Raw genomic sequence first — 12,602 nt, forward strand, 5'->3', positions numbered from 1 at the left:
GGTCAGCCGGGGCGGGCGCGAGGCTCTTCCCGGGCACCTGCCGCGCCGGGGCCAGGGATCGTGGAGCCGGGCTCGGGGAGGGCCGGTCTGACCTCCCAAGGCGAGCAAGGAGGCGAGGCAGGGCGGGCCGAGCCTGACTGCCACACTCGGGCAGAACCGGGTCAGGCAGCGCCTTGGCGTCGCCCTGGAGGTGGGAGGGCCTGGGGCGGTCGGCCCGTGACTCCCAGTTGGGTGGGACGAGCTCTCTCCGCCTTGGCCGACTGCCGAGTGGCTCTGCCTCCAGGGACCCATCGTTCGCTTGCAAGCCCCTCCTCTGATCCCCAGTGCCTCCCGTCTGAAGCCCCAGGCCCGTGCGGAATGTCTCGGGTCCAGGAGGTCTGGTGATGCAGAAGAGAGGATGGGGTTCAGGGACTGCTTCTCCAAGAGTTGGCGTTCGAGCTGGAACTGAGGACTTCAGGAGGAGACGTGGGGAGGAGAGAGCGGAGCATTCCTGGCAGAGGGCCTGTGGTCCTCAAGCCTGCAAGCCGAGCCTTGGGTGGGGGATGGGGAGGCGACTGGTGCCCAGTCCAGGAGGTCCGTGTCTAGGGTCAGCACCTGTGTCTGAGAGCTCTTCAGCCCGGGGAGTAGGAGGAAGCAGCGCCTGACAATGACATCAGCAACAGCCGTGGAGACAGCGGTGTGGGGTGCGCTCTCGTGTGCCAGGCCCTGCACAGCCCTCTGTGTGTCTGATCTCACTTCTTGCTCCCAGCAGCCCGTCAGGGCCTCTCTGCTGTTGCCCCCGCTTGCAGCACAGAGTCAGGGCGGAGGGGACGAGTGCCTGGTCTGAGCCCCCCACAAGAGGGGCCGAGACTGGCACCCAGACTAACCCAGAGCCAGGCCACTGGCAGTGCGTGTCATGGGGGTGGGGGAGCTGGGGTGGTTGGGCTGAACCGTGAGCCTGTAGGATGGGGTGGAGCCCCCCAGTCTACCTTACTTCTCGTCAGCCCAGCTGTCACTGTCACCGTGCAGGACCTGGACTTTCCTCTGCACCTCTTCTTGCTGAGCCTGCACCTGCTGGACCCGCACACTCCGGATCTTCCCCAGTGCTTTCCCATCAGTACTTGCCCCTCCTTTCTGCCCCCTCGGTCCTGAGCACGCCTTTCCCTCCAGAGGGAGAGGACCAGTCTGCACGCGGCAGGCCCACAGAGGGCTTCAAGGCACACATGGAGGCCAGTGAGCAGGCCATGCAGCCTAGAGCGTGGGGATGCAGGGGATCCAGGGAACAAGGCCGGCTGCGGGGCTGCCCTGTGTGAGGGGCGCTGGGCTGAGTGCTGGGGCGCGGGCTGTGTGAGCAGAGCAGGCTTGGAGGCTGGCGATGCTGAGGGTGGTGTGGGGGGGGCCCGAGCCGGCAGATACTGCAGGAGGCCAGGTGGGAGGCGGTGACAGTGCTGGCAGCAGGGCTGGGGAGTGAGTGGAAGTGAGGGAGGCAAGAGGAGGCACGGCTGGGACGTGTGTGATCACTGCTGGAGCCCCACACGGGGCGGGCACCCCACGCGTGTGTGGCCCGTGAGCAGGATGGGGGGAAGGCTGGATCCCACAGTGCCTGCTTTCCCTGAGTAGTGGGAAGGGGTGACTCTCAAGCTGTCCGCTGCCTTAGGGGTGGTGGGCTCTCGAGCCCTATAACCACGGTATTCAGCTGCTGGCCAGCCACCCAGTCTCAAGGCCTCCCTTGACAGGGCACATCTGTCCCCGCAAAGCACAAGTCCACAGGCTGGGACCCTGGCTGTGGGGCAGAGGGCAGAACCAGCTGGTGGAGGGAGCCTGAAGCAGAGAACCATGCGGCCATGGGGTCAGTGGCCCCTGCTTGCCACTCTATAGCTCTGAGACCTTGGGCCAGTCTTTTAGCTCTCCGTGCTTCCGTCTCATCGAGAGATGGGGTGAGTCGCACAGACCTCCCGGGCTGCCAGAGATGGACACGCATGTGCAGCAGCTCACACGGAGGCTCGGGAGGCGTGGCCTCCACAGTGCAGGGCAGGGGCATGGGCACGAGTCGGGGCTGCCCAGTCCTTGGCCTCCATCTGGACGTCTTGTCCAGAGCTGCCGGATGCAGGACCTGTGTGCTGAGTCTTGGAGTCGCATCTGAGGGAGCATCCTAGTTCCGGGGTCACCACCTGGCAGACCTCCCCAGGTGGGAGGGAGGGGGCTGGGCAGGACCCTGTATGTCATCTCAGGGCAAGTGGGGGCAGCTCCTTCACAAGAACGTGGGTGAGCACCTCCTGCATCCTGGGCCCGGCCTGGGAATATCTTGGGGGCCACTCAGACCACACTTGACCAGCTTCTGGCCTGGGAGAGCACTGACTGTGGTCAGCTGACATAACCACAGCTTGGCCAATGCCAGGACGTGTCTTTGGGTGCGGGTGTTGCCAGGGAGGAGAGCTGGACCCCTGCTGGTGCTGGGGTCATTTGAGAAGAAGACCAACCTTCCATCCCATGACCTGGCCTCTTTCAGCCTGACCCTGCTGAGCTGGCCACATTCCTGGGCCCCATCTACCCTCCCCACCCATGTCCCTGCCCTCTGGAGCAGGTTGGGGCTGTTTGGGATGGCCTCTGTTGGCTCCCAGAGTGGGGGCTGGGTCTAAGGCTTTGGGTCAGAGCCGGTCCGTGTGACTGCAGGGAGGTTGGGGAGTACCACTGGAGAAGCTGCAGCCCCCCTGGGTACGTCCTGCCACCGTGGCCGGCTGTGGATGGCCTGTGTGTTGAGGTTTGGGCGGGAGGGGCAGCAGGAAGGTGCTTCCTTTGCTCACTCCCCAGAGCCGGGCTAGTCCCGGGGCATGTGCCCTGGGTGTGCGGAGGGGCAGCAGGGGCAGGCAGCGGGGGCTGCGCCCTCCTTTCCTCTGCCCACAGTGCATGCCGGCCCAGGCCGGCCCTTCAGGCATTGGAGCCTGGCACTGGTGACAGGCGCTGCCAGCAGATGACGGAACGCATGCGCTGGTGCTCTCCCGCCCCTCGTTCAGGCCCGCAGCCCACACGAGCTGGCTTTGGGGATGTGGCTGAGAGAGGAAGCTCTTGTCCCCGTCTGTGTCTCAGGGGACTTTGGGGCCCTTCCTCTTAGGGGCCCCCAAAGAGTTTTGCGCTTTGACTGACACACAGCTGTGCTGGGTGGATTAATCCTATCACTGCAGGCTCAGTGGGGCACCCGGCCTCCTGTCTACCCTTAGGTGGGGGCAGCTCTGGTGGGGCAAGGAGCAGCCACAGGTCACCCACCTCACGGCCACAAGGGCTCAAGTGGGTGGGGGATACTGGGAGATGCGGCCCCAGGATGCAGGCCAGCAACCAAGCTTCCGCCTGGCGCCTGCTCACACAGAGCTGAGGCGTGGGCTGGGCTCTCAGAGAAGGGTCACGGGGAGACCAGGAGCCAGAGGCTTCATCATGTGCCCTTCCAGGGAGGGCCTGCCACGCCCTGGCCGACTGGGGGACCTGTTTGCTTGTGGGTGGAGTGGGGCCGGCTGCGGGGGACACTCCTGTAGCCAGCGGTGTGCATTCAGCAAGCCTTCATTAGGCCGCGGTCTGTGCCAGGCACAGGTGTGCGGTGGGCACATGGCCAGCCAACAGGTGCACGAGGAATCACAGAGGGGTGTGGGGAGGCGGGGAGGGAGGTTCCACTACAGGCCCCAGGTTTGGGGCTGGGTGCAGAAAGCTGGCTAGAGTTGGGGATACTCTTTGGGCTGAGACCCAAAGGTCAAGTTTGGGGTCATGGCCCAGAGAAGGTGCTGGAGGGGGATGTGCACTCGCCCTGTCCAGCCACCCACCACCGCAGGCGGTTGGGACAGCTCAAGCAGTCTCCAGTTGGTTCTTCGGAGGGTTGAGCCTGCAAGCGGCATTGACAGTTCACACGACGAACGGGTGGGCGGGGGGTGGACAGTGACCAGCTACTCGTCCACTTTCCTGGCGGGAGAGGCTGCCGAGAGCAGCCCTCTGAAGGCCTCCTGCCAGCCGTGGGCATGGGGCTTTGGGGCAGAGGCTGCTGGTCCCGTTTGCACACACACCCTCTTCCTTCGCTGCCTCGTGGCAAGAACTGGGTGAGCCCTCGGTGCCAGCCCGGCCTGGACCCTGATGGTGGTTTGGGAGAGGGTGTGGGGAGGAGCCATGGCTCAGGGCGCTGCCAGCCTGGGCCTGTCAAAGATGGCCCTTGGGAGTGGGCCTCGAGGGATCCCAGGGGGCTTTGTCTTGGTGTGTGTAGGTGGGTGTGGCACTAGCAGACACCTGTCCCTCTCCCTTCCTCGTCTTGTTTGCCACCTCCGCTCGGTGTTGTGGTGAGGGCGGGGGAGGGGAGCAGGAAGCTGAGGTTTTGTGAGTCAGTTATGGCCCCTCACCCACCCCCTCCTGCCACCTCCTGCCTACTGCCTACCTGTCATCACCTCTGTGACCCTGGATGGCGGGTGGTCTCGGAGAGCCCTCCTCTGGGCCTTGGGTGGTCCCTTAGAGGCTTCGTGCCCATTGTCCTCCCCCTGTCTGTCGCTGCTTTGCTGCTACTGTGGGCCAAGCAGAGGGCAGGGACCTGTGTGTCCTGTGTGCCGTGCGTGAGGGGGGAAGCTGGGGAGGCTTCTGTCCTTCCCACTTCACTGTGCCGTGCTGGGTCGGAGCTGGAGGAACAGCAGGGACGGGTGCCGGTTCTCCGAGTCCCTCGAGGCAGGTGTCCTGGACACAACCCGGTCATGCCTCCTGGTTTGGCTCTAGTGAACAGCCGAGAGGGGCTTAGCGGGTCCTGGGGTTTCAGGGAGTGGAGGAGTCTCTGGGGAATGCACTGGGAGCTCGGCTGGGGAGGTAGCGTACCCAGAGGCCTCTTGCCCCCCAGCCCTCCTCCCTGGCCCATGGGACCCTGGTCTGTGGCTGTGTGCACGGTGGCCTGTGCTGGCAAGGAGCAGGCATGTGGTGTGTGCCACCACGTTCAGCCCCCTCTGAGACCCGTTCTGGGGCCGTGGGCACAGGCAGTTTTCCCCAGGCACAGACAACACGGGTGAGACCTCTGTGCCACTCAAATGAACCGAGGCTGACGGAGGAGGCAGAGCCAGGGAGCCAGGCTAGGCGCCGAGCCACCAGGTGCCTGCTGCCATGGTGCTCACTGCCCGGCAGGCCAGGGGCCATGGGGACCAAGCGCCCGAGCTGGGGATTAGCTGTGGAACAGTCGCTGGAGGGGCATGTGCCGTGCAGGCAGGCAGGCAGGGTGGGGTGGGTTCTGGCGGGGGCTGTTGGCACGGTGGGAGTGGGCCCGGGAGTGGGAGTAGGAGCAGGGAGTGCCCGGCCTGGGCCTCCGCGCTCCGTGTGTGGGGACACACAGTGGGCTTTTCTCTGTGCCCTCTGGTGGCTCATGGCTCTGTGTCTGCCTGTGGCTCCTCTAAGCCTATTTTGAGGGAAATTATAGGTTTGGGAGCTGAGCCTGGCCTAGCGCCAGATGAGGGTGGGGGTGGGGACAATTCCCCGGGGCTGCGAGGTGGCTGTTTGAGACCCTTGCGGCTCCTGCCTGGGTGGGTGTAGGCAGTGGTGGGTGCTCTGACCACCTGCTCCTGTCTTCAGGGAGTGGGGAAGGCCAGGGCCAGATCCTGCAGCGCTTCCCAGAGAAGGACTGGGTGGACAACCCGTTTCCCCAGGGTATCGAGCTGGTGAGTCGGGAGTGCTGAGGTGGGGCTGGCCAGCAGCCTGTACTGGTCCCTGCAGCACTGGGAGGGGCCTCTGTGGTCCTGGCCCCTGCAGGGTGCGGGGAGATGTCTGAGCTGCTGTAGCGGGCGGAGGGCAGGGGCCCTGGCTTGGCAGGCAGGGTGCTTGGTGCCCACATCATGTCATCTCTCCCTCCTGGTGGTTGGCACCATGTTCTTTGTCACAGGGTCCTCACCCCACACAGGGAGACCAGAGGCTGTCGCTCCATCTTAGGGGGGGAGGGGCGAGGTCCAGGAGACGAGGCGTTCGCAGGGCTGCGTAGCGAGGTGCTGCCTGCTGCAGGGAGGCTGGTGCCCAGGCCCTGGCTATGCAGGTGCCCCCTGGCGGGGCAGAGGGACCCAACTGCCGACCCCTGACTGCACCCTCCCCGCAGTTTTGCCAGCCCAGCGGGTGGCAGCTGTGTCCTGAGAGGAACCCCCCCACCTTCTTCGTGGCTGTCCTCACTGACATCAACTCCGAGCGGCACTACTGCGCCTGCTTGACCTTCTGGGAGCCAGCGGAGCCCACACAGGTCAGCTCAGGGCCTCTGGGGGGCAGCTCTGACGGGGTTGAGCCTCTGGCCCTGGCCAGCTCCTTCTGCCTTTGTCCCTGGGTGTGTCTCCCTGTCTGTGGCTGGTCCTAGCATCCCAATCCGATGGAGGCTGGAGTTCCCGGAGGGTCAGTCCAGTCAGAGTCACCTATGTCCTTCCCCTGGCTTTGTGGCACATGCCTGGGAGCTGGGCAAACGGTTTCCGTCCACAGGAAGCCCTGTGCCCTGAGGATGCTGCCGTGCGGGAAGAGCAGGTAGACGAGGGAGGCCCCGTGCGACTGTCACCTGTAGCACCTGGCCCACCTGTCCAGCTGTTCGCTCCGAAGACGCTGGTGCTGGTGTCTCGGCTGGACCACGTGGAGGTGTTCAGGGTGAGGCGGGCAGCCAGGACTCGGGGTGGGACAGGTGCGCCCACCAGCTGTGCTGCCATGGTCTCCTGTGGTCCGTGCAGAACAGCCTGGGTCTCATCTACACCATCCACGTGGAGGGCCTGAACGTGGGCCTAGAGAATGTGATTGGGAACCTGCTCACCTGCATCATCCCCCTGGCTGGGGGCTCGCAGGTGGGTCTCGGGGGCAGCTCCTGCCCATGCGCAGCCGTGGGCCCTTGTGCCGCGGCTCTGGGGGTGGGGCCTGGTGGGCACTCGCAGTCCCGCCCGGGCTGAGCGCCGCCCCAGTCCTTGGATGCTCTGCTGTCTTGGTGCTGCTATCACCTGTCACCTTTCCTTGGCCTTGCCTGCTCGCCCGTGTGTCCCGTGTCTCACCTGGCTCTCTACCGGCACCTTTCAGTCTCTCTGTTCTCTCCCTCCGTGGGCGTGCCTGTCCCCGGATGTCAGTGTCAGCGTCTCTGTCCCTGCCCCCGTGCGGGCGTGTCTAACTGTGTCTCTCTGCCTGTCTGTCCTGTGCAGCCGGACTCTGTTGAGGATGGCGTGGTATGGATTCTTTGTTTCTTCTGCCCACCCAGGCCCTGTCCCTGCCCCTGGTCAGAGGCCCTGAGTTTTCTCTGCAGCAGTGCCCGGGCTGACAGAGGCCAAGCATGGCCTTTCCCTCATGCCGGGCCGTCCGCCCCGGCCAGTCCCACCTCGGGGTCTGTCAGCCCATCAGGCCGGCCTGAGGCCCCAGAGCTCTGGCCTGACACGGATCTGGTCAGAGCCACTGAGCACTGGTCCCTCTCTTTGCACAGAGAACCATCTCTTTGGGGGCTGGTGACCGGCAGGTCATCCAGACCCCGCTCACTGACTCACTGCCCATCAGCCGCTGCAGCGTGGCTCTGCTCTTCCGCCAACTGGGTGAGCCCAGCGTCCCCTCCCCCGCCCCGGCACAGGCCTCCCTTTCCTTTCCCTGGGAGCTGTCGCGGCTGTCAGTGTGCGTGGGGCGGGCGCCAGGGCCCCTGCCAGCCTGTCCTGTCCCCCAGGCATCGCCAACGTGCTGTCTCTGTTCTGCGCTGCCCTCACGGAGCACAAGGTGCTCTTCCTGTCCCGGAGCTACCAGCGGCTCTCGGACGCCTGCCGGGGACTGCTGGCTCTGCTGTTCCCCCTCAGATACAGGTGCCCGCTGCCCCGCCCCTCTGCCCGCCCCCCACCCGTCCGTCCTCTGGGGTACACACGCTGAGCCCCGGCCTGTTGCAGCTTCACCTACGTGCCCATCCTGCCGGCGCAGCTCCTGGAGGTCCTCAGCACGCCCACGCCCTTCATCATCGGCGTCAACGCGGCCTTCCAGGCAGAGACCCAGGAGCTGGTGAGCGTGTGTGTCCGCCTCGCTGCTCCAGCGCCTGCTGACTGGCCTGCGGGCCCCTGACCACTCGCTGCCTTCGGTCCACAGCTGGATGTGATTGTTGCTGACCTCGATGGAGGGACAGTGACCGTCCCCGAGTGTGTGCACATTCCACCCCTGCCGGAGCCGCTGCACAGTCAGACACACAGCGTTCTGAGCATGGTGGGCAGGGCCAGGGGCAGCCGGGGCAGCTGGGGCAGGGCCGCTTGGCAGCAGGGCCAGCCCAGGGCCCAGGGCTGGCGTGCAGCCAACCCCGCTCCTCCACTGCTGCAGGTCCTGGACCCAGAGCTGGAGCTGGCTGATCTCGCCTTCCCACCACCCACGACGTCCACTTCCTCCCTGAAGATGCAGGTGGGGTCACCGCAGTTCCCATGCAGGGGCCCACGCCCAGCCTGTGCATTCTTTTCAGGCCGGCTGCCGCTGGTGGTCAGCTGGCAGTGCTGAGCACTGTGCGGCCACGTGTTTGCTGGTCACAGGGGTCACGTGGGGGCATGTGAGCTCTGAGGGTCCTGTGCAGGAGTGGTTGCCAGAACTGTGTCGAGAATCACTGTGCTCTGTGTGGAGGAAGGCTGGGGAGGCCTGGGCAGGGCGTGGACAGGCCGTTTGGGTGGGTGGAAGGTGGACTGTGCCTTATGCAGGGGCCTGGCACTCACCTGCGCTCACCTGTACTCACCTGTGCCCAGGACAAGGAGCTGCGTGCGGTTTTCCTGCGGCTTTTTGCTCAGCTCCTGCAGGGCTACCGCTGGTGTCTGCACCTGGTCCGCATCCACCCGGAGCCTGTCATCCGCTTTCACAAGGTGGGCACCAGGCAGGGCCAGGCAGGGGTGGACTTGCATCACTGCCCACGGGCTGACCTCCTCGTGTACCCTAGGCAGCCTTCCTGGGCCAGCGTGGGCTGCTGGAGGATGACTTCCTGATGAAGGTGCTGGAGGGCATGGCCTTTGCAGGCTTCGTGTCGGAGCGTGGGGTCCCCTACCGTCCTACGGACCTGTTTGATGAGGTGCACTCCCACCCCGGCTGGGGGAGCCCTGCCCCCTCCCCTTCCTGGCCAGCTACCTGACCTTCCCTGCCTCCCCAGCTGGTGGCCCACGAAGTGGCGCGGATGCGGGCGGATGAGCACCACCCCCAGCGTGTCCTGCATCACGTCAAAGAGCTGGCAGAGCAGCTCTACAAGAACGTAGGTTGGGTGGCACGCGGGCGGACCGGCCCGGCGTGGTCACCGTCCCCCCCACCCGGGCTGCTCGCCCACGCCTGCCTGTGTCCCCCAGGAGAACCCGTACCCTGCTGTGGCTATGCACAAGGTGCAGAGGCCAGGGGAGGCCAGCCACCTGCGGCGGGCGCCTCGGCCCTTCCCCCGGCTGGACGAGGGCATGGTGCAGTGGATCGTGGACCAGGCCACGGCCAAGATGCAGGGTGCACCCCCGGCTGTGAAGGCTGAGAGGAGGACCACTGTGCCCTCGGGGCCCCCCATGAGTGCGTAATGGGGAGGAGGCCCCTGAGGGGTGGCCCAGGGTGGGCGGGAGGTCAGAAGTGAGCGCGTGCTCTGCTCCCCAGCCGCCATCCTGGAGCGGAGCAGCGGACTCCATGGCAACAGTGCCCGCCGGCTAGAGGTGGTCCGGAACTGCATCTCGTACGTGTTCGAGGGGAAGATGCTTGAGGCCAAGAAGGTGAGGGTGCCGGGGGCGCTGAGGCTCTGGTGAGGAGGCCCCTGTCCTGGGGGTCTCTTGGTCACCTGCGGGCAGCTGCAGGGAGCTGGGCTGGCAGGGAGGGCAGTGGACGCCAGGCCTCAGGTCCCCCTCCATCTCAGCGCAGCTGGCCAAGGCCTGCTGGGGAGGCTCAGTGAGTGGGCTTAGTTCAGCTCAACATCAGAGCCCCCTGAAAAGTTCTACTGTTAAATCTCTTCATCCTTCATGGAAAACATTGTTGACTCACATGTGTCATTTTTCAAAAAGTTGGCGGAAAGCAGAATCCACGCACACACCGCCCTTTGCAGTGCTCACTAATGCCCGGGGCCTCGCGACAGCCGGTTCGGGTCTGCCTTGTGCCTCACAGCTGTGTGGTTCCCCGTGAGGTGCCCAGTCTCGCACCAGCCCTTATCGGGGGCCTGCGGGGTTCCCAGTTGTTTGACAGTGAACAACAGTGACCACAGAGCAAGCACGCGGCCTTCTCTATGTCCCACTTGGCACTGAGCCAGCCACCAGCTCTGCGTCAGCCTGATGCTTGGACACTGAGGCCCTGGCTGGACTCAGGGCCATGGGGCCTCAGTGCCAAGCACGTCTGTGCACTGGTGTGAGCATGCAGCGCTGGCCCCCGGTGTCCACCCCCGCGAGCTTTCGCACCCGGAGGCCGGGTTCACTGAAGTCCTGAGCCTTGGCGCACCTGGCCTGGTCGTGTCTGGGTCTCCGTGCTTAGAGCCCGGGCTCCGGCCCCCGGTGCCCCTGCCAGCCCCTCCTGGGATCTCTGTGGGGCCTCTCCCCACACCTCTCCAGGGCGTGGCCGATGGGCACCGTGCCGGCGCGTGCTGGAGCATGCCGTCAGCCCTGCGCTCCCGTTCCCAGCTGCTCCCGGCTGTGCTGAGGGCCTTGAAGGGGCGTGCGGCCCGCCGCTGCCTTGCACAGGAGCTGCACCTGCACGCACAGCAGAACCGTGCGGTCCTGGACCACCAGCAGTTTGACTTCGTTGTGCGCATGATGAACTGCTGCCTACAGGTGCAGCCGCGGGCAGGGTGGCGGGTGGAGGCTCCCCAGTCTACCCACAAGGGACCCTCATGGGTGGGGATGGCAGAGAGAACCCTTGTTGGAGCTGGGTACCAGGGTGTCCTGCCCTGAACCTCAGAACAGCCCTGGGCAGCTGGTGCGGGAGGTTCAGGGACAGTGGTGAGAGACGGTGCCTGTAAGGAAGTGGGGGTGTGGGGAGCGGGCCCTGACGGCTCATGGCCCTGCCGCAGGACTGCACCTCCCTGGACGAGCACGGCATTGCAGCCGCTCTGCTGCCCCTGGTCACAGCCTTCTGCCGGGTGAGTGCTGGGGTGGCCTGGTGCACCCTCGCCCGCTCCCACTGCGCCTGCTGACACCTGCTGGCCTCTGCAGAAGCTGAGCCCCGGGGTGACGCAGTTCGCGTACAGCTGCGTGCAGGAGCACGTGGTGTGGAGCACGCCCCAGTTCTGGGAGGCCATGTTCTATGGGGACGTGCAGACCCATATCCGGGCCCTCTACCTGGAGCCTGCTGAGGACCGAGACCCCTCCCAGGTGTGTGGGGTTCCCCTGGCCCCGGGGTGTGTGGGGGCTGGCCTGTCCCTGGCTCACCCTCGGCACTGCAGCAGGTCGGGGAGGACGAGCGCTCTGCTCTGGATGTGGCATCTGAACAGCGGCGCCTGTGGCCGACGCTGAGCCGTGAGAAGCAGCAGGAGCTGGTTCAGAAGGAGGAGAGCACGGTGTTCAGCCAGGCCATCCACTACGCCAACCGGATGAGCTACCTGCTGCTGCCCCTGGACGCCAGCAAGAGCCGGCTGCTGCGGGAGCGTGCAGGGCTGGGGGACCTGGAGAGTGCCAGCAACAGCTTGGTCACCAGCAGGTGGGGAGGGCCTCCGAGGGGCCTGGGCGGGGCCGGGGCTCGGACAGGCGGGGCCTGTGCCCACCGTGCCCCTCCCGGCCCAGCATGGCAGGCAGCGTGGCTGAGAGCTACGACACGGAAAGCGGCTTTGAGGATGCAGAGACGTGTGACGTGGCCGGGGCCGTCGTCCGCTTCATTAACCGCTTCGTGGACAAGGTCTGCACAGAGAGCGGGGTCACCAGCGACCACCTCAAGGGGCTGCACGTCATGGTGCCAGGTATGGGGGCTTGGGTACGGAAACGGCCCCGAGGCGGGGAGGTGGGGGCCCGGGGTTGAGAATGGCTGTCTCCAAGACATCGTCCAGATGCACATTGAGACCCTGGAGGCCGTGCACCGGGAGAGCAAGAGGCTGCCCCCCATCCAGAAGGTGAGCAGGCCGGCGGGGCTGGCGGGCCATGGGCACTGGGGCCCGGGCAGTGTCCTGAGGCGCCTCTCCTCTCCGAACAGCCCAAACTGCTGCGGCCGCGCCTGCTGCCGGGCGAGGAGTGCGTGCTGGACGGCCTGCGCGTCTACCTGCTCCCAGATGGGCGTGAGGAGGGCGTGGGCGGCAGCGGTGGGGGCCCCGCGCTGCTCCCCGCCGAGGGCGCTGTCTTCCTCACCACCTACCGCGTCATCTTCACGGGGATGCCCACCGACCCCCTGGGTAAGCCTTTGGGCGCTGTTTCTGCCCCCCACCCCGTTTCTCCCTCCCCTCAGGGGTGCGTGGGCTTTGGGGTACAGGTCACCGTCTGCTTGTCCTCCGACCACCCTGGCTCCCTGAGTTCTGGGACCCTGAGACAGTGGCCCTGTTCCCTCCCGTCTTCCTGACTCTGTGCTCGACCTGTTATAAGTGGGGGAACAGGTGGTGGTCCGCTCCTTCCCGGTGGCCGCGCTGACCAAGGAGAAGCGCGTCAGTGTCCAGACCCCTGTGGACCAGCTCCTGCAGGACGGGCTGCAGCTGCGCTCCTGCACATTCCAGGTCGGCCAGAGGCGCGGGGCGGGGCGGGGGGCGCTGG

At 65.9% G+C, this 12,602-nt stretch overlaps 1 protein-coding gene across 1 annotated transcript in view; it reads left to right on the plus strand.

Moving 5' to 3' along the window:
• The first annotated feature begins 4,125 nt into the window (after positions 1–4,125).
• Positions 4,126–12,602, plus strand: part of SBF1 (SET binding factor 1) — a 23,231-nt gene continuing 14,754 nt past the window's right edge. The window contains exons 1-23 of the mRNA XM_025051038.1: positions 4,126–4,219; positions 5,437–5,639; positions 6,068–6,205; positions 6,436–6,594; positions 6,675–6,785; positions 7,406–7,511; positions 7,637–7,769; positions 7,851–7,959; positions 8,044–8,157; positions 8,269–8,346; positions 8,679–8,792; positions 8,867–8,995; positions 9,074–9,172; positions 9,264–9,468; positions 9,550–9,662; positions 10,554–10,703; positions 10,943–11,011; positions 11,085–11,243; positions 11,315–11,568; positions 11,652–11,824; positions 11,901–11,974; positions 12,055–12,250; positions 12,438–12,565. Of these exons, the coding sequence (XP_024906806.1) occupies positions 4,126–4,219; positions 5,437–5,639; positions 6,068–6,205; positions 6,436–6,594; positions 6,675–6,785; positions 7,406–7,511; positions 7,637–7,769; positions 7,851–7,959; positions 8,044–8,157; positions 8,269–8,346; positions 8,679–8,792; positions 8,867–8,995; positions 9,074–9,172; positions 9,264–9,468; positions 9,550–9,662; positions 10,554–10,703; positions 10,943–11,011; positions 11,085–11,243; positions 11,315–11,568; positions 11,652–11,824; positions 11,901–11,974; positions 12,055–12,250; positions 12,438–12,565 (3,108 nt within the window). The remainder of the gene's footprint in view (positions 4,220–5,436; positions 5,640–6,067; positions 6,206–6,435; positions 6,595–6,674; positions 6,786–7,405; positions 7,512–7,636; positions 7,770–7,850; positions 7,960–8,043; positions 8,158–8,268; positions 8,347–8,678; positions 8,793–8,866; positions 8,996–9,073; positions 9,173–9,263; positions 9,469–9,549; positions 9,663–10,553; positions 10,704–10,942; positions 11,012–11,084; positions 11,244–11,314; positions 11,569–11,651; positions 11,825–11,900; positions 11,975–12,054; positions 12,251–12,437; positions 12,566–12,602) is intronic.

Source organism: Pteropus alecto, unplaced genomic scaffold (genome assembly GCF_000325575.1).
Source record: "Pteropus alecto unplaced genomic scaffold, ASM32557v1 scaffold118, whole genome shotgun sequence".
Taxonomy (NCBI): Eukaryota; Metazoa; Chordata; class Mammalia; order Chiroptera; family Pteropodidae; genus Pteropus; species Pteropus alecto.